Source organism: Nanorana parkeri, unplaced genomic scaffold, assembly GCF_000935625.1.
Source record: "Nanorana parkeri isolate BGI_ZX_2015 unplaced genomic scaffold, ASM93562v1 scaffold227, whole genome shotgun sequence".
Classification (NCBI taxonomy): domain Eukaryota; kingdom Metazoa; phylum Chordata; class Amphibia; order Anura; family Dicroglossidae; genus Nanorana; species Nanorana parkeri.
Genome location: NW_017306495.1, coordinates 629,989 through 648,191, shown reverse-complemented (window position 1 = coordinate 648,191; position 18,203 = coordinate 629,989). Strand labels below are relative to the sequence as shown.

General features: G+C 42.5%; 1 protein-coding gene across 1 annotated transcript in view; it reads left to right on the top strand.

Moving 5' to 3' along the window:
• Positions 1-18,203, top strand: part of TOP1 (topoisomerase (DNA) I) — a 39,704-nt gene that overhangs the window by 18,242 nt on the left and 3,259 nt on the right. The window contains exons 3-20 of the mRNA XM_018556186.1: positions 195-282; positions 2,633-2,860; positions 2,969-3,035; positions 3,903-3,955; positions 5,364-5,456; positions 6,342-6,414; positions 7,290-7,387; positions 10,820-10,935; positions 11,336-11,457; positions 11,546-11,668; positions 11,844-12,031; positions 12,890-13,034; positions 13,864-14,007; positions 15,950-16,135; positions 16,245-16,313; positions 17,189-17,303; positions 17,909-18,036; positions 18,136-18,202. Of these exons, the coding sequence (XP_018411688.1) occupies positions 195-282; positions 2,633-2,860; positions 2,969-3,035; positions 3,903-3,955; positions 5,364-5,456; positions 6,342-6,414; positions 7,290-7,387; positions 10,820-10,935; positions 11,336-11,457; positions 11,546-11,668; positions 11,844-12,031; positions 12,890-13,034; positions 13,864-14,007; positions 15,950-16,135; positions 16,245-16,313; positions 17,189-17,303; positions 17,909-18,036; positions 18,136-18,202 (2,103 nt within the window). The remainder of the gene's footprint in view (positions 1-194; positions 283-2,632; positions 2,861-2,968; positions 3,036-3,902; positions 3,956-5,363; positions 5,457-6,341; positions 6,415-7,289; positions 7,388-10,819; positions 10,936-11,335; positions 11,458-11,545; positions 11,669-11,843; positions 12,032-12,889; positions 13,035-13,863; positions 14,008-15,949; positions 16,136-16,244; positions 16,314-17,188; positions 17,304-17,908; positions 18,037-18,135; position 18,203) is intronic.

Here is an 18,203-nt window from a genome sequence, read left to right as displayed (position 1 = left end):
CCTTTCTTTTTTTTTTTTTTTTTTTTTTTTTTTTTTTGTATGGCTTGTGAAAGAATGAACACCTGCTGCATCCCATGTCTGTGTACTATGTTTTTTGCTGGAATTGTAAAATTACCTTTCCAATTAGTTCTCTATGTTTGTTAGATCTGCATTTATTTATGAGGTCTTCTAATATACTTCTCTTCACCTGGCAGACTCCCATAAACATAAGAAAGACAAGGAGCATCGTCACAAAGAACACAAGAAGGACAAAGACCGTGAAAAATCCAAACACAACAACAGGTTAGTGAGTTAGATGTAGATTCTTCTGGTTCAGAAATGTCATTGATATTCACCACTGTATAGGCCGGATGTATTCGGGAGGACATTCGTTTCTTGTAGGGGCACAATGAGGGATTGTAGGCAGTGGAAGCTGCCCAGGATGTAGTGAGGACAACACAGGCAATAGTCTGGACGTGTGTTTGACAACTGCATTAAGCTGTTTAAAATGGCTTTGGCTTGGTGGAAACACTGGCTGGTTCGAGAGATAGGGGCTTTTGCCCCTTTTAATCTAATTGTACCAAAATGAGTTGTGGTCAGTGAATGTAGCCACCCCATTAAATGAAGACCCCTTTCATATTGGTAGTTCGATCAGGTCCACATGTCGACCAAATGTTAGTCTATGGCAGCTGAATCTAAACGGATAGGCGTCCGTTTACATCCAATTACCCCCCGACTCCAGGTCTGGAAAAACAAATGGATCAGAGTTCTATTTCAGCGCAACCTGATTGTGGGGGATCAAGGGTATCACTTGTCCATTTACATCCCCCTCCCCGTACACCAACATGGGTCCGGTAATTTCATTTTTGTTTTTTTCCTTCATCGCACGGTGGAGGAAAAAACTGGATGGACGTGGATGTCACAAAGATGACATCCGTTCTGATCAGCGGAGAATCTGTGCACACAATCCCTGCTGATCAGAACTGATGGCACCTGGGTGAAAGGGGCCTTTTGGTAATAAATGTTTTTATTATACAGTAACTTATAACTCCGTTAGACCACTGTTCTTTGATGGTGAACGTCTCATGATTGGCTTAACATGCTTGCCTGGTTATCTTGCTGATCTTCTGGAGTGAGTACTGTGAATCACTGAACAAGTGTGCAGCCAGTGAAGTCAGAAGGAGGTTTTAGATTCTGATGTGAATGCTTGTTCTGGGGTCGTAGCTCAAAGTATAGAAGTCTTTGCATCCGTGAGACCGCTTTGCAAATTGCATTTTCATAAGGAGGTTGAAAGTGCTAGTGTACTGTGCCAACAATGTGAGACTAGAGGATCAGCCTACTAGTGCTGGCTGCGGTCTTGGTTACTTTTACTTTTTTTTTTTTTTTTAAAGCCAATAGAGATTGGAAACTCTCTAAGCTGTTTGCCCTCCCCTTGTCTAATGCAGTTTCTGCCATTCATGTCAACCACCTCAAACATTGTTGTTGTCCCTCGTACCAGCTCCAGTTTACCAAAAGGAAATTCCACTTTCTGAATGTGGTTTGGGCAGGGAGAGTCATCCACTGCTTCCTTTAGGAAGACTTGATTCCCGTCTTGTAATCCTGGATGGACCCCATAAGGGTTTCTTGTTCTACAATCTCTAGGTGGCTTGGGCCAACCATCCAAGTTTATGGTCTCAAGGATTGGATTTCACCCTTTCCTGCCAAGGGACACTCTGCTAGACCTGAGAGTTCTTCTTGGGCTTTTTGGCATCATGCTATGATTTTCCAAATTTGTGAGGCTTGCCACCTTGTCTTCATGCGTTCTCCAAGTTTTACTAGGTGGATGTTGCAGCCTCATCTGATTCCAGCTTCGGACATAAGGTCCTCCTGGCAGCTCCTTTGAGCGGTATGCAGTATCCAGTTTCTCTGTTTTCTTAGGCCTGTTAGCATTTGCTGTGTTGCCCACTCCTTAGTTTGCTCTCTGCCACACCTGAGTCCATTGACGGACACATGTTCCCCTCCTTTACGATCATGCTTTAAAAAAATGAGGCAAACTGGTAGGAGGAGGGGTTATCCTGTGCTGGCCTACAGTTTTTGTTTGCCAATTTCTAGGGATGGACCGATACTAGTATCGGTGCCAATACCGAGAGTTTGGTCGAGTACTCGCCCAAATGCTCCGATGCCTAGCCCTATACTTCCGGTATCTGGAAGCCAGGCAGCGCGTCATTACGCAGCGCCCAGCTTCCTGATTGGCCAGAAAGCTGGCTCCACGCTCCCTCGTCACCAGGTGGCGAGGGAGCATGAAGACGGCTTCTATGCTAATCGAGAAGCCGGGTGGTGAGTCTTTACAAGACGCCTGGCTTCCTTGATGGGACTTCTGGTATCGGTATTCGGTATCGTTGCATCTCTACCAATGTCCAATCCTCCTGTAGGAGACAGTATAATTCAAAGGTGAAAGACTTCCTATGTCCCCCAGTGGACTCCAAGAAAAGATTTTCACAGGAAGTACAAATTTCCTATTTCACTTGATGCATATTTGATTCGTACTAAAACCCTAAGAAAAAATTCTTTGAGTAGCTTTGGATTGGGTATAATCCCATTTGTGTGTTTTTTGGGGGTTTTTTTTCCCGTATCTTCAATCTACTTCAAATTTGTTTTGTTTCCTTTTACTCAGTGAGCACAAAGATCCTTCTGAAAAGAAACACAAGGACAAACACAAAGATGTTGAGAAACACAGAGAAAAGGACGGCGAGAGACATCGGGAGAAGGATGGTGAAAAACACAGAGAAAAGGATGGCGAGAGACATCGGGAGAAGGATGGCGAGAGACACCGCGAGAAAGATGGTGAGAAACATCGAGACAAAGAGATCGAGAAGCACAAGGATGGTGAGAAACATCGAGACAAGGAGAGCGAGAAGCTAAAAAAGGATGGTGAAAAAAATCGGGATAAAGATGGCGAGAAACATCGAGATAAAGAAGAAAAGCGCAGAGATGGGGAGAAGCATAAGGTTGGAGAAAAGCATAAAGAAAAACACAGAGACAAAGATAAGGAAAAAAGGAAGGAAGAAAAAGAAAAGGTGTGTGTGAAACGTTGCTAACCTACTCAACTGTAGGCTGTGGTCTTTTGCCTATGAAGGTCCACTATTTTGTCTTGCAGTCATTTGTTTTTCCTGCCTCATGGCCTTCCTATTGGCCTCAAATGAATTTGTCCATCCTTGGCCAAGCCGATCAGTTTTGCAGCATTTCTGCCAGCTTTTGAACTAATAGGGTTTGCAATTAAAACCGGTCTAAAGCTGTTAAAGTGCAACTGAAGTCTCGCACCTTTTTTATATCTCTTTATAGTCCTGTAACCCCACGTGTTATCACTTGTGACTGATTTTTAAAAGGCTTTTACCAAAAGTTAGAGCGTTGATTGTTGAAGGCTCACTTATTAATAATCTGGTTTTATTTTGAATGAAGATCTAAATTTTAATCCTTTTAAAACTAGAATAAATGCTAAGGCTGTTGTGTTAGGTTTGCTCAACTTGTACTAAGACTGGAGGTTGGCTCCTTTTTTTAAATTGTTGGGTGACGAGCATTTAATCTCATGAGGTTAATTGCGCAGATATAGATCTGAATGGGGGGGGGGGATCTAGCCTAGATGAGTGATTAATCCTCTATTCTCGTTTTTAGGTTTCTGAAAAAGAGAGATGATTAATCGCTACATAATTAATTTGTGATGCTGCGCGATCAGGAAAATTGTTTGCTCAGTCACACTATTGCTAATCTGAAGAGAAGTGTGATTAGAAAGGAAGAAAATTATCACATTGGGGTTTAATAGTGCAATAAAACTATTAAAATCACCCGTGTAGCCTTGCCCCGACAGATTACTCATTAATGTTTGTTGTATTTTTTAACATAATGGCGATAGCTAAATAAAATCTGCATAACTTTTTGTATTGCAGCTAAAATCCTCCATGGACAGTGGGAAGGTGAAAAAAGAAAATGGCTTCTCTAGGTAAAATTGAACTTTTTTTTGGTGCCACTGTTAGATCCTAAAGAGCAACCCCAGACAAAGCAGATTTTATTTTGGAACTAGGTAGTGTTTGATCCCCTGCAAGTCTAAACTGGTACCCTGAAGAGCAGAACGGGGTGAGCTTCTAGGCCAGGGGTAGCCAAACTCTGGCCCTCCAGCTGTGGTGGAACTACATATCCCATGATGCATCTCTCTCGGGGAGTCCTGGCTGTGAGAATCTTGCAATGCCTCATGGAATTTGTCGTTCCACCACAGCTGGAGGGCCGGAGTTTGGCTAACCCTGTTCTAGGCTGTCATGGCTGTGCTACTATTTGGCATGGTCTTCCCTCCCCTCTGGACCAATAGATAGTGCTGATAGTGCTAATTTAGAGAACTTTCTTGGTGGATAGTTTGCTTGTTGGCTCTTTAAAGTGCTCCCCTTCCTTTTCTCATACAGGCAGAGTAAAAGGATTACTTTATTACCACCCCCCTCTCCCAGGCAGCATGTCCTTGCCTTTTATTGCCATCGGGTTTATGGAAATAATGCCCTGTGAATGGGCCAAGCAGACTTGTTGGCACTTAATAGGGCTATCGACTCCTTCCCTACTCCCATATGAAAGCACTGAGCCCCATGTTCACCCATACCCAGATACTTCCAGTATTTCTCAATAGAGTGCAACGGGAAAGATGATTGCTCATGTAACAGTATTTAAGAAGAAGAAAAAATATTTGATGAAAATTGAAGTGACAGAGCCCTATGTAGACTTTCAAATGGCCATATATGTGGATTGGGAGCTGAGAAGGTAACCTATATTAACAGTGCTAACCAGTTGCATTGTTATGGTTGGTGTACCTGAGAAGGCATTTTGAAATTGTTGCAAAGCTTTTTGCTTCCATCCTTTTTTTTTACATTTTACAAATGATTAGATTATCTTCTTGTATTCTCTGGTAATTTTTAATGTAGGACATCTGTATCTCTGCGGTAGATACCAGCAGTGGCAGATCCACAACCTGGTCTTAAGTTCTGATTTAGAGCAGCCATTGACTATTACATTAAAATGCCACCAGTTAGGGGGCACATTAAAGAGGACTTGTCATCAATGGATTTAAGAAGGAATCAGTCCTGTATGTATTTCCCCCCTACCCTTCTTCCCCAGTATATGGCTCAACATACTTTTTGGCCTGTCGATAACCTTGGAGTTCATTTTAGCAGGGGCAGCCTCCTATATTACGGACTGTTTCTCGAAGAAAAATCCTTGTTCCATACTCTCTGTAAAAGTGTATTTTATGTTCCAGTTTCAGTTTGCCATAATTGGATATTAGCTGACTATTATGTGTTTGGTTAAATCTGATGGGGAAAACTAAAGTCATTGCAACATTTGTATGTAACCTTTCATCTTCCTGTTTTTAGTCCTGTCCATGTTAAAAATGAACCAGAAGATGATGGCTACACCTTCTCTCCCAAGGAGAACAAGGCATTGAAGAGATCCAGAGAGGATGAAGAGTAAGTGAGGGGATCCTGGGTAGCAATTGTTGTCTGTAGCTCTTTTATGTTGGATCTAATTTATTAAGTGGCTGTTGAAGGCAGAATTTGACAAAGCTAAAAAAGGCAAGCAGAGGCTAAAGGACTAGTCACCGGTATTACTTTAAAGGTTCCTTGCAGCTTAATTCTTCCCCCTTATTTGTCACATTTTGTTCATGCTATGTATAGAGAGCCATCTTGGCAGAGAAGCAGGGCTTTCTTATGTAAGAGCTGCCTCCCTCATGACTGCTTATCTGCTGCCTTGTGTGGTAATTAGGAAAGTTAAACACAAGATCTGCATGAATAAAGCAGGGAGAACCATGCATAGCAGGTTCTCAGGTGCAGCTTCCCCCCCAGCAAGGAGATTGGTGAGCAGCACCGTAGGGACATAAAATTTCACTCCAAATATCCTGCAACTTGCAGTCAAAGGCAGCAGTGCCTTACATGATCTCACACTACTGATATACAGCTATTGGGGTACAGAATAGAAGTGCTTCTTGGGCACAGGAAGTGCACTGTTTTGAGAAATTCAAAACAAAAAGTTAAATCTTTCAGCATACTGCTTAGGGACAATTACAATTTTTAAATGTCCCCTTCAAGCTGGCAAACCTCATGAGTTCAGATCCACTTTAAACTGTAATGCCAAAAAAAGTGAGGAGTTTGGCGCACTACTCAGAGTAGCAGTAGATAAAAAAAATTTTTTTTAAAGCGCCACTAGTTTGATATACTTAGAGGGTTTGTATGCCTGTGCTGTTGGTATGTGCATCTGGGAGAGAAGAATCTTGCTGCAAACAATTATACAATGCTGTTGTAATACTTCTAATCAGTCTTTCTTTTATATCCTTCCTTGTTTATTAATTTCCTCAGTTCTGATTACAAGCCCAAAAAAATTAAAACCGAAGATGGCAAAAAGGCAAAAAAACGAAAACAAGAAGAAGAGGTAAAATTATATAATTATTTGGGGGAATAGAAATTGACGTAGAATTCTTGGCGCCAGTGGGGTTGTTTTTTTTTGTTTGGTTTTTTTTTTTGAAACCGGTTTTCCCGTTCAAAGCCTATTTCCACCTTTTTTGCAGAGGTTTTTTTGAAAAGAAAACCTATAAGCAATGTACACAAAGTTAACTGTCCTCTTCATCTCCTCATGACTCCCTTTTGAAATGGCCACCTCTGTGCTCTGCAGGGAGTCTGTAAATTGCAGGCTGCTGTGCACAGGAGGAAATGCAATGAAGGGCAATGGAAAACTAAATTTCCCACAATGCTATGCTTACCTCTTGCACAAGCTTCTCTGTGAAAAGTGAGCTTTCTCCCCCATTCATTAATATTCATAGTGACAGCGCCCCATGAACAGTGCAGAGTGACCTGGAGAGGCAGAGCTGATGTGCAGTGATCTTGTTACATGATGTACAGCCTGTAAAAGACAACCCCACCCAAATGTTAGATTGAGTTTCCTGTGGGGGTAATTTAGAATGGTTAGTAGATGCGGGCCTTTTAAAAAGTCAAAGTAAAAAGCCAGGAATATGAGTCATGAAAATGTATGTATACATCTTACAACATCATCACTTCACCTCTACATTACCCCAATAAATGCTAATTATTTACAAAGGTGGAAACGGTCTTACAAAGTTGAGCATCAGTTGTTGGTTGTTGCACCAATTACAAATTGTATGGTGCCTCAAAAGTGCTGTGATCTATCCAACCACCCCATGGTAACAATTTTTAAAGACCTCCAGACTAGCACCCTCCCGAACAAAATGCGCCTTTCTGGAGCTTATCCAGTGTTTGGATTTGGTTAAAGTGTGGTGTTTTTTTTTGTAGGATGTAAAACCTAAGAAAATGAAGAACAAAGTCAAAGGGCAGGGGGGTGACATTAGGAAGAAAAAGTTGAAGAAAGAAGAGGAGGAGAAGTGGAAATGGTAATGTTGCATCATTGTGTTTTTAAGGCTGAACTCGAGGCAGAATAAAAAGCGCCAATTAATGTAGCAATGCCTTCACCTTGAACATTGAAATGCATACAGGGAGCATCGCCTACCTGCTGAGGAGTTGAGTCCCTTATCTACACGTTGCTGTATTGCACCAGTCCACCTTATTCTCTTGTTTGTCTGGCAAATCTGGAACACCCTTCATGCTGTCTTTTACACTTAAAGAGGAACTTTACCCATATCTTAAAAAAAAAAAAGACACCTTTAAGAAATGTCTGCGAAGGTTCTCCTTCATCCAGGTCATGGTATATCTGTAAAAAGAAAAAATAAAGGCAACTGGACTTGCTGTATTTCAAGAAAAATATAGCAAGTCCAGTTGCCTTTACTTATTTTTTTACAGATACACCTTTTAGAAATGTTTAGTAATGGCAATCTATAAACACATCTAGATCAGTGGTTCTCAACCTGTGTAACCTCAGGACCCACATTTGTCCTTGGTCATTAAGTCGCGACCCAAAAATAGTTTCACATTCGCAGTGATACGTAACCTGTATGGCACAATCGTCCTTTAAGTACACACGCATGCCCCATGTGCACGTGTTTATTTGCAGGCAGATGGTAGGGCGGCAGGGTTGGTTTTAATTTCTTTTTTTACATTTTTATTATTTTTTTATCACTTTATAAATTCTCTCCATCCTGAATGAATTTGCCAGGGGACCCTGAAAACTACAGAGGGTGGTGGTGCGGGGGGTGATGGTAAGCCACACAAGTAGGCTGCTACAAGTGATCTGGGCGGCTATACTTATAGAAAATGAGCAGCAGAGCCCCTGCTAATGCTCCCCCCCCTTTCCCAGCTTCTGCACTGACAGGGGAAGAGCTAGCAGCATGGACATTATGATCTGTTTTTATCTGTTCACCACACATTATTAACAAAACTGCAAACCTCTCCCTGCCAGCCTGCCTACTTCTCTCAGCTTCCATGGTCTCTGGGAAGGCAACACTAACTATTAACACTGGTGTATCCCTACTAAAAAATATAATGCATTGCTGGGACTTGTAGTCCTACATAGATGGAGCTATTCTGCATTGCTACATAATCTTCATACAGCAATGCACAATACCACCAGCTATGCGGGACTACAAGTCCCAGCAATACATTATAATAAAAGTAAGGTATGCAGAATACCACCAGCATCCAAACCCCACCCTATAATGCATTGCTGGGACTTGTAGTCCTACATAGATGGTGCTATTCTGCATTGCTGTATAATCATCATATAGCAATGCAGATTACCACCAGCTATGCAGGACTACAAGTCCCAGCAAAACACACACACACACTCTCTCTCTCTCTTCCCAGCGCCCCCTCCCACTCCAAACTTACCTTCCCTCTCCTTCAGGCCCATGGCCCTCTTCCTCGTCTTGGTGACCAGGGGCGGAGCTAAGAGACGACCCTCTTAGCTCCGCCCCTAAGAGGCGGGACCAGCTCATTCTCCTCTCGATATTATTCCGCCTCTCCATATTATTCCGCCTCCCGAAAGTGAGGAAATAGTCCCCGATTTCCCCGGGTCAGTTCACGCGCAGGAGGGTGTATGAGAGGGAACAGTTTTCAATATATAGTTCCCACAGGCTGGCTCGCACAAATCACCCCTCTATGTCTCCCTCCTGAACATGGGCCGCTCTTTGCAGGAAGGACGCCGCGACCCACTGCAGAAGGTGTCGGGACCCATGAGTTGAGAACCACTGATCTAGATAATTGTCGGCTTTTTATTTTTTACATTTTATTTTTATTTTCCTCTCCATTCCTCACACTGGCCATTTTTATTAAGGGCAGATGAATCAATCTCCCTTTACTTCCTGGAACTCTGGCACATGGGACTAGGCCATGTGAGCATCATCTCAGGGGAGGAAAATGCCTTTCCTTGAGATCTCGTGAGATTACAGATATTTCCCAGCAATGCTCTGCTGATGTAACCTTCCCAGGAGGCAACACTTGGGCACAATTATATTTGTGCCAAATACAAACCAGGAAGTAGAAAACAAGTAAAATTAAAATCTTTGTTTTAACTAATGAATGCAAGATGGTTTCATATTAGCATGCAGATGTAATTTTTAGCTAAAGGGGGTAAAGGTCCACTTTAAGGATCTGATGTAAAAAATCTCAGTTTATCACATCTTGGCCCCCTTTCACACGGGCTGGTCAGGTGGGAATCTGTGCATGAATCCCCTCCTGATCAGAGCAGTATGGAGTGAATTTCACCGTTGTGACATCAGTGTCCCAGTTTTTTTTCCTCATCACAAAAAAACTGAAATTACCGAACCCCATGTCAGTCTATAGGAAATCAGATGTAAATGGGCATGTGTCCGGACTGGTTGCAGTCGGGTAACTAGGTCTGTTTACACACGGCTACCCTTAGACTAGCATAGCATTGAGTGGGGATCACAAGACTGGTCATAGACTAGCACGGGAGGGGGTGTCAGATAATCTACTTCCTTTCCCTGGCTTTTTCCTGTGTCGCCTAGGCAAGGGTGGTGAAGTCCTACTTTCGGTCAGATCTCAGATTGTTGAGCAGCCCAAATCTTGCAAGAAGATGATCTTGCAATGTGCCGCAATTTCTCACAATATTTGGACTTATCAGCCTTTTCTCCCCCCTTGTCTCCTGGAATTGCTCTCTGAGTCTGGATTCACATCTTTGCATTTCTGCTAGATTGTCCATTGCAATGAATGGAAACTCATCTGAATGCATTTGCAAGACGTACAGCCTAACTTGCATAAGTGCTGCATGATGCAATGCATTGTGGTGCACATTAACACATGTTAAAGTATATTGACATTTAAATGGTTTGGAGCAGATGCATATGTGTGAATCCAGCCTGAATGCTTTTTATACATGCCTCTATCGCAAGTACCTGAAATAATCCTGATAACCTCCTGTAATCCGTTGCTGACAAGCAGTCAGCCTGGCATGAGTTGAGGTCAATAAAGCTCTTCTGCAGTGTGTGTTCTGACAGGAGGAGGAATGAGCAGATTGATGATCTAGCACAGGGCTAGGCAACCTGGGACACTTCAGCTGCAAATCCAATCATGCTTCTGGGAGTCATGCCTGTGGCTGTCATCTTGCAATGCCTCTTGGGATTTGTAGTTCAAAAACAGCTTGAGTGCCGAGGTTGCCTACTTCTGATCTAACACAATGCTGCTACGCCTTCATTTTCCAGAACGCATGCTGCAGGTGGAGTTCAAGGAACTGCATGTATCTGAATCTCAAGAGGAGTCAAAGACTCCACGCATGTATGTCTTGCATATTGGTGTTTCAACTGTGCATTTAGTTGTATGCCTGGAGTTCAGGTCTAATGTATTATCTAGCAATCTCTATACAGTACATAGTTTCTCACAATTGCATCTCATCTAGTGGTTTTTACTCATAGGTGGGAGGAGGAACGTCATACAGACGGTGTCAAGTGGACCTTTCTGGAACACAAAGGACCTGTGTTTGCTCCACCTTATGAACCTCTCCCAGACAATGTGAAATTTTACTATGATGGTATGACCTGGTTAAAGTATAGTTAAATGCTGCAGCAATTGTTTTGTAATCAGAGGCCATAATTCTAAGTGCATCTGCACTTAGTTTTCTTTCATTCCTTTTGTACTTTACAGCATGTCCTAGCTGTAACTTTAAGGACTTCTCTACTTAAAGGGTTTAAGTACAGAACAATTGGTATTAAATGATGTTCCGCTGTTGACCTATTGTTGTGATGTACTATTTTCCTGTGACTAGCAATTCTGCTGTCCAACATTCTACATGTTTTCTCCTTGACATGACTGAAATTCACTTTATCTAAAAACCAATTTTTATTTTTATTTATTTTTAGCGATTTGTGGCTAAACCCTCTAGTGTTGCAACTATGAACATTAACTCCAGTTAACGTTTATGTTCACTGCAGGTAAACATGTCAAGCTCCGCCCCAGAGCCGAAGAAGTAGCCACTTTCTTTGCAAAAATGTTGGATCACGAATACACTACAAAAGACGTCTTCAGGAAAAACTTCTTTAAAGACTGGAAGAAGGTAAATGTGATTGCTTTAAGTGTCTCTCCATTGGGTGAGCGTATTTGTTTCAGGCTTGTTGTCTCACCAGTATTCTGCCCTTCCATAGGAAATGACTGCTGAGGAACAAGGTCTCCTTACCAACCTGAACAAGTGTGACTTCACTCATATGAGCACATACTTCAAAGCTCAGTCTGAGGCCAGGAAACAGATGACCAAGGAGGAGAAACAGGTAACTTGGGTTACTGTAGAATTCCTGTTATGTTCCATTTTAAAGTTTGGCCACCGTTTTGTGGTCTTTTTGCTCCTTTTTTTATTTTTCTTTAATTGGCCCTGCATACATAAAATGTGCACTTGCTGTCCCTGTCTTGCAAGCTTACACATTTTTGCTTTTCCTTTTTGCTTAGAAAATCAAAGAGGAGAATGAGAGGTTGCTGCAGGAATATGGCTTCTGTATCATGGACAAGCACAAAGAAAGAATTGCCAATTTCAGGATAGAACCTCCAGGCTTGTTCAGAGGTCGAGGAAATCATCCCAAAATGGGCAAATTAAAGAGGAGGATCATGCCTGAAAACATCATCATTAACTGCAGCAAGTAAGTTGTTTTTTGTTTTTGTTTTTTAAACGCAAACCTAGTTTGTGCAACAAAAACCTAGCCCATACAGCTTAGAGATGCTGGCCCAGGTAGCCCACCCCCAGTAGAGCATATTTGTTGATCCACACTCTCCTGCCCCTTCCTTGCTGCAGGAGTCATACCAGGTAAGCTCCGGTGCTAGGCCTGGAGATTGCCTGCTCAAGCCTGAGCACTGTCCCATTGGAAGGGTCCTCTACCATACCTGGAAGCCCACTCTGTTGCGACAACGGGATGAAAAGGCCACAAAGGAACATGTATCAGTGAATATAGCTTGTTTAGGGGGTGGGCATAGAGACTTGCCATTGTACTAGCCTGCTGGAGGAGTAAAGTATGCACAGTTAGGATTAGAACACAGTGAGCAGCAACTACATGTAGAAGAGGTCCAGACATCCTGTAATGGAGGAAAGAGGGCCACAAAGGTGCACCAGCAGTGGGTGGAGCTGGCAGGTAATTGCAGGCAGGTGAGGACTTCCCCACTGAGCAGCCTCCTGCATTTTGGAGCCCAGAGTTGTTGGGATTTAAGCCAAGAGGGACAATGCTCAGGTCAGCAGATAAGTAAGCTGTATCAACTCCTAAGTTTCTAGATGCTTTAAAACCTATAAGAATTTGGTGAACCAAAAACGCCCAATAAAGACTAATGCTTAGGTCAGTAGGGTGAAGTCTATAAGGGAGGAGCAGCTTCCTTGGTGTCCAGCCTAACCTATAGGCAGAGCAATATACCCCCAGAGGTAAGGGGGTTAATCAAATATTTTCAATGAAAGCTTGCAAAAAGCAAAACCTAAGGACAGTATATTGACTTCTTTTTATTTATTTATCCAGAGACTCAAAGGTTCCCGCTCCTCCCCCTGGACACAAGTGGAAGGAAGTCAGACATGACAATAAAGTTACTTGGCTAGTTTCCTGGACTGAAAACATCCAAGGATCTATCAAATATATTATGTTGAATCCTAGTTCCCGTATTAAGGTAAGGACTTTAGCGATGTTGGAAGAAGATGCAAAGTCCATAAAGTTTAACTAAAAAAACAAACCTAAATCTTTACTTAATTCTTCTTTGTCAGCTGAGGAGATTAACCCTCTCCATATGAGAGCTGTTGCTTTGAGTCCCGGCTTATGATCAGGAGCCAGTGGGACAGGCTCCCGGTCACGTGACCCAAGTGATGGCTCAGTGATCCTATGATTGGGAGACTGTTAAGGGGTTAATGGCAATACTGCAAAAGCCTGGTTTATTTATACCTGGGTTTTGAATGCAGCACTACCATCAACAGTTCTTAAAGAAATGGGGGTTGGCACATTATGGCCCATGTCTTGTTGGATATTATTTTTGTTTTGTGCCAACCGCACAACTAAAGCCGCATATACACGCTTCGAATTTTGGCTGGTTTTTGATGAACGGGCTGAAATTCAATGCTGGGTGCTGATGATGGCACTTTCCAATCCGCATCCCTGGATCAGCTGATCGAAGCAGCGTGTCAGAAAAATGTCAGCCAAACAGCGTAGCAGCCAATGAGCTGCCAGCTGTATTCGGTAGCCGTCCACTGTCAGGATACAAAGGTAATAGCGGGAGATTCTCCTCCAATGCTCGTAAGCGTTGATGGAGGAATCTGTTCCATTTTCTTCGTTCAGCTGGCAAGCTGAATGAAGAAAATAGAAGCGTGTATACCCGGCTTAAGTTTGCACTGTAAAAGTACAAGAGGTCTGACAATTGCACCCTTGAAGTTCATGCTAAACCTTGCAAATCTCCAGATGTAAAACCATTTAAAATGCAAAACCACAGCTGAAATTTCTTTGTTTAGGGTGAAAAAGACTGGCAGAAATATGAGACCGCCCGCAGGCTGAAGTTATGTGTTGAGAAGATCCGCAATTCATACAAAGATGACTGGAAATCCAAGGAAATGAAGGCCAGACAGAGAGCTGTTGCACTGTACTTTATTGACAAGGTAAGACATTTACTTAGCTAAAGTAGTTGTTCATGTAATTTGGCAGCTTTAGTTGATTGAGCAGAACACTGCTGTACTAAATTTTTTAAATACTAAAGAACCTTGGTTCTCAAAAATTGGGTCGTGACCCTGTGTTCAGTGGGTCTCTGCATTTCTTCCACTTTTCTAGGTGAGAGGCTCCTTTGCCTCCCCGTAGTGCAGCACTGTCAATTCTCATGCCAAGCAGCCATTCAAAGTATGTTGCCCAGTGCCAAGTGTCAGCTTGGGATGGGGCTATGGCCGTGAGGGAGCTCCATACATACGTGCATTGCTTACAGCTCCCTTATGTGTCCTATAGAGGTACCTTAACCGGAGTGACATCACAGTCTGGCTCCTGGCACCTCTACAGGGCATGCAAGGGAGCTGTACAAGCACTGAAGCGCGGTACCCTAAGACTTGGAACAGTAGATCGGCATCATGGCACACTCACAAGTCAGCATGTAAAACAACTTGTCTCACCACTAAGGATAATAACAGGTTTGGATACACGTCTTCTGCAGAAAATGTGAAAGCCGCACCAAGGCACCTCTTATAGTGCGGTCCTAACTCTAAACTATGAGAGTCTCCATCTTGGAGCACATGGGGGCAGAAGATTTCAAATTGGGTGCAGGTTTGTCAGGAGGAAGCCCAACCTCCTTAAAGGCACAGGAACACACAAGGGATCCCGCACATCCCAATGGCAGCTGAGAACCCCCATGCGTCGCTGCACCAAATCGGTCAAGCAAAATAAATGACAAACACACTCAAAAACTTGTCACCAACTATACAGCTAATACACCCTAAGGCTTGGGTCGCGACTTAATGACCAAGGACAAATGTGGGTCCTGAGGTTACACAGGTTTAGAACCACTGCTATAGAAGGTTTTATAGGATGTTTATATAAGAAATTAAAAAAAAAACTGGGATTTCTAATTAGAAAAGTCCAGTACTGTGTGTGCTTTGGCAGACTGTGTTTAACCTACTATTTAAGATGCTGTATTTGCAATTGGGGGATGGGGTGTTCTCCCTCTGACTCATTCATGACTGTTTAGAACACTAGCTGCTCCTTAAAGCTGTCTGTACACATGGTGGTTTTTACTTGATTTCTATCATTTTCCACCCACTGGGAATTTAAAATTATTACTAAAAATAATCACCGGAAACCTAAGGGTCAACACACACGTTACAATCTGCCCGTACAATCTCTCTACAATCAACTTTAGATCTACCAAATCTATGTAATATTAGGACATACTCAATCTATCCAATCAATCTGTATACAATCAGGTAGGCCCTTGTACTACACACTTGTTGGTAGATCTAAAGGAGTTTGTACAATCAGATTGTAACGTGTGTGGTGAGCTTAAGGGATCAGCCACCAGGAATGAATCAACCGTGATGTCTAAACAGGGCAATAAATGAACTGCTTCAATAAGAAGGTAAATGTAAATGGAATTGATACAGGAAAGGGGGGGTGGCGGGTGTTGAATATAAAACGGGCAATTTTATAAGATTGTTAAAAAAAAAAAATCTGCTTTGATTTGAAGTAATTTGATCAAAACCACCACTTTGCATCCTTTGATTGCTTTGCAGTTTCAACAAAACTTTTGATGGCTTGATGTTGCTACATGTATAGTCAATACCAGGCTTTGAATTAAATGGTTGAGATGCATATTTGTAGATTTGCCTAATTTCTTATATATATATATTTCTCCAAACACTTTTTTTGTTGCAAGTAGAATAGTCTTTTATGCTGCCCCCCCTGTGTGCAATTGTACCTTCATAGTCCTTGATACTAAGTTCTCAGGAAAGCCATATGCAATTGCCCAGAATACAAAGCTTGCACAGACTGTGCTTATTGATCCACAGAGCTGTTTGTATTGACTCCTTTAGTAATGTACCACCTTGTACTTCATCCTTCTAGCTTGCTCTGAGAGCCGGTAACGAAAAGGAAGAAGGAGAGACGGCCGACACTGTAGGTTGCTGCTCATTGAGAGTGGAACATATAAAACTTTTCCCAGAGATAGACGGACAGGAGTTTGTGGTAGAGTTCGACTTCCCGGGTAAAGATTCCATCCGCTACTACAACAAGGTGCCTGTGGAGAAAAGGGTATGTACCTGCTGATTGAGTGATTGCAAATTTTTATTTTAGACCCCGTCTCCCAGCCCAATACAGATCCTTGAATTGTATTTTTACATCTCTTGTGTTTCTTGCTCAGGTTTTCAAGAATCTGCAACTCTTTATGGAAAACAAACAGCCCGAGGATGACTTGTTTGATAGGCTCAATGTAAGTGTCTTATCAAACCTTTTTGCAATTGCGTGAACTTATGGTATCTTTAAAGTCTGCTTATTGTCTAGCCCCCCACACGCCAAAATAAAATTATTATTATTATTATTATTATTACATAGTATTTATATAGCGCCAACAGTTTGCGCAGCGCTTTACAATATAAGACGTTACAATACAATTCAAGACAAGATGGTAAGGAGGGCCCTGCCCCTGAGGGCTTACAATCTAAAAGAGGAGGGGGAAATGATACATGAGGTAGCTGTGGGAATGAATTATGTGAGAATGTGAAGGTTCAGTGGTTAGGTTGAGGTGGGATAGGCTTCCCTGAAGAGATGAGTCTTTAGGGAACGCCTAAAGGCAGTCAAGGTGGGAGATAGACGGACAGGTTGGGGTAAGGAGTTCCAGAGGATGGGAGAGACTCTAGAGAAGTCCTGGAGGCGAGTATGGGAGGAGTGGACAAGGGAGCTGGAAAGCAGGAGGTCAATGGATGAGCGGAGGGGACGTTTAGGGTGATACTTTGAGACAAGGTCTGAGATATATCCGGGGGCAGAGTTGTGGATGGCTTTATAGGTGACTGTTAATATTTTGAATTTTATCCTCTGGGCGAGTGGAAGCCAGTGGAGGGATTGGCAGAGGGGGGATGCAGACACTGAGCGGTTGGTAAGGTGAATGAGTCTGGCAGCTGCATTCATGATAGACTGAAGGGGGGATATTCTGTGTAGTGGAAGGCCAATGAGGAGGGAGTTACAATAGTCAAGACGAGAGATAACAAGGGAGTAGTTCTGCGGTGTCATTGGTGAGGAAGGGGCGTATAAAATGTGAATGAAAGGCCTAAAAAAAGAATTTTAACGTGCTTTCCTTTTATTCCCTAGACAAGCATTTTAAACAAACACCTTCAGGACCTGATGGATGGACTAACAGCAAAAGTGTTCAGAACATACAACGCCTCTATTACTCTACAGCAGCAACTAAAGGAGCTCACCAACTGTAAGTCATCTCCTCTGATTGCCATACTACCATGGGTGTGCTTTAGGTTGGGGGTATTTTCGTTTGGTTCAGTCTTTTGCTGCTTTATATTTTTGGGGGATCCTTTAGGGAATCCTACAGAAACCTTTCTGCATAACGTTGCTTTTCTTATTTCTTGGTGATTTTGTGCGTTACCCCAAACTGTTTGATCTGCTTTTAAGGAGTTAGATTTTTTTTTTCTTTTGCTCGTCTTCAGAGAGCCAGGATGGGTGGAAACTTCTTATTTTTGTGGATTTACGACAGTCAGGAAGGAGCCACTGGGCATTCATAATGTGTTTGCTGATGGTCATCAGTTATGCAGTTAAGGCCTGGCCAGCTTGTAAAGCACTAAAATGTATATAGGCGAAGGCTGTAGTTGGGCCTAGCTTGAAGTGGTACATTGACAAGGGCTATGCTTGGACTTGGACGTATCTTACCATTTTAAAATTAAAATACTTCTTTAAAAAAATTTATGTTTTTTTTTACTTCTAGCTGTAGTAATATGTTATATTTTGCTGTCAGAATTTGAAGTCTATCCTATTTATCTGTCGCATGTAATGATTTAAAATATTTTCCATCTTTTACAGCCGATGATAACATCGCTGCCAAAATCTTGTCTTACAACCGTGCCAACAGAGCTGTGGCTATATTGTGTAACCATCAGCGTGCTCCTCCTAAAACATTTGAGAAGTCCATGCTGAACCTGCAAACCAAGGTAGGATCTCTCAGGGTTTCAACAGATTCAGCAATTCGTAGTGGATGACATGGTGGTTAACTGTGTAGATCAGTATTAAGTGCTCCTGTCTCTTTTTAGATTGATGCCAAGAAGGATCAGCTAGCAGATGCACGACGAGAGCTGAAAAGCGCCAAAGCAGACTCCAA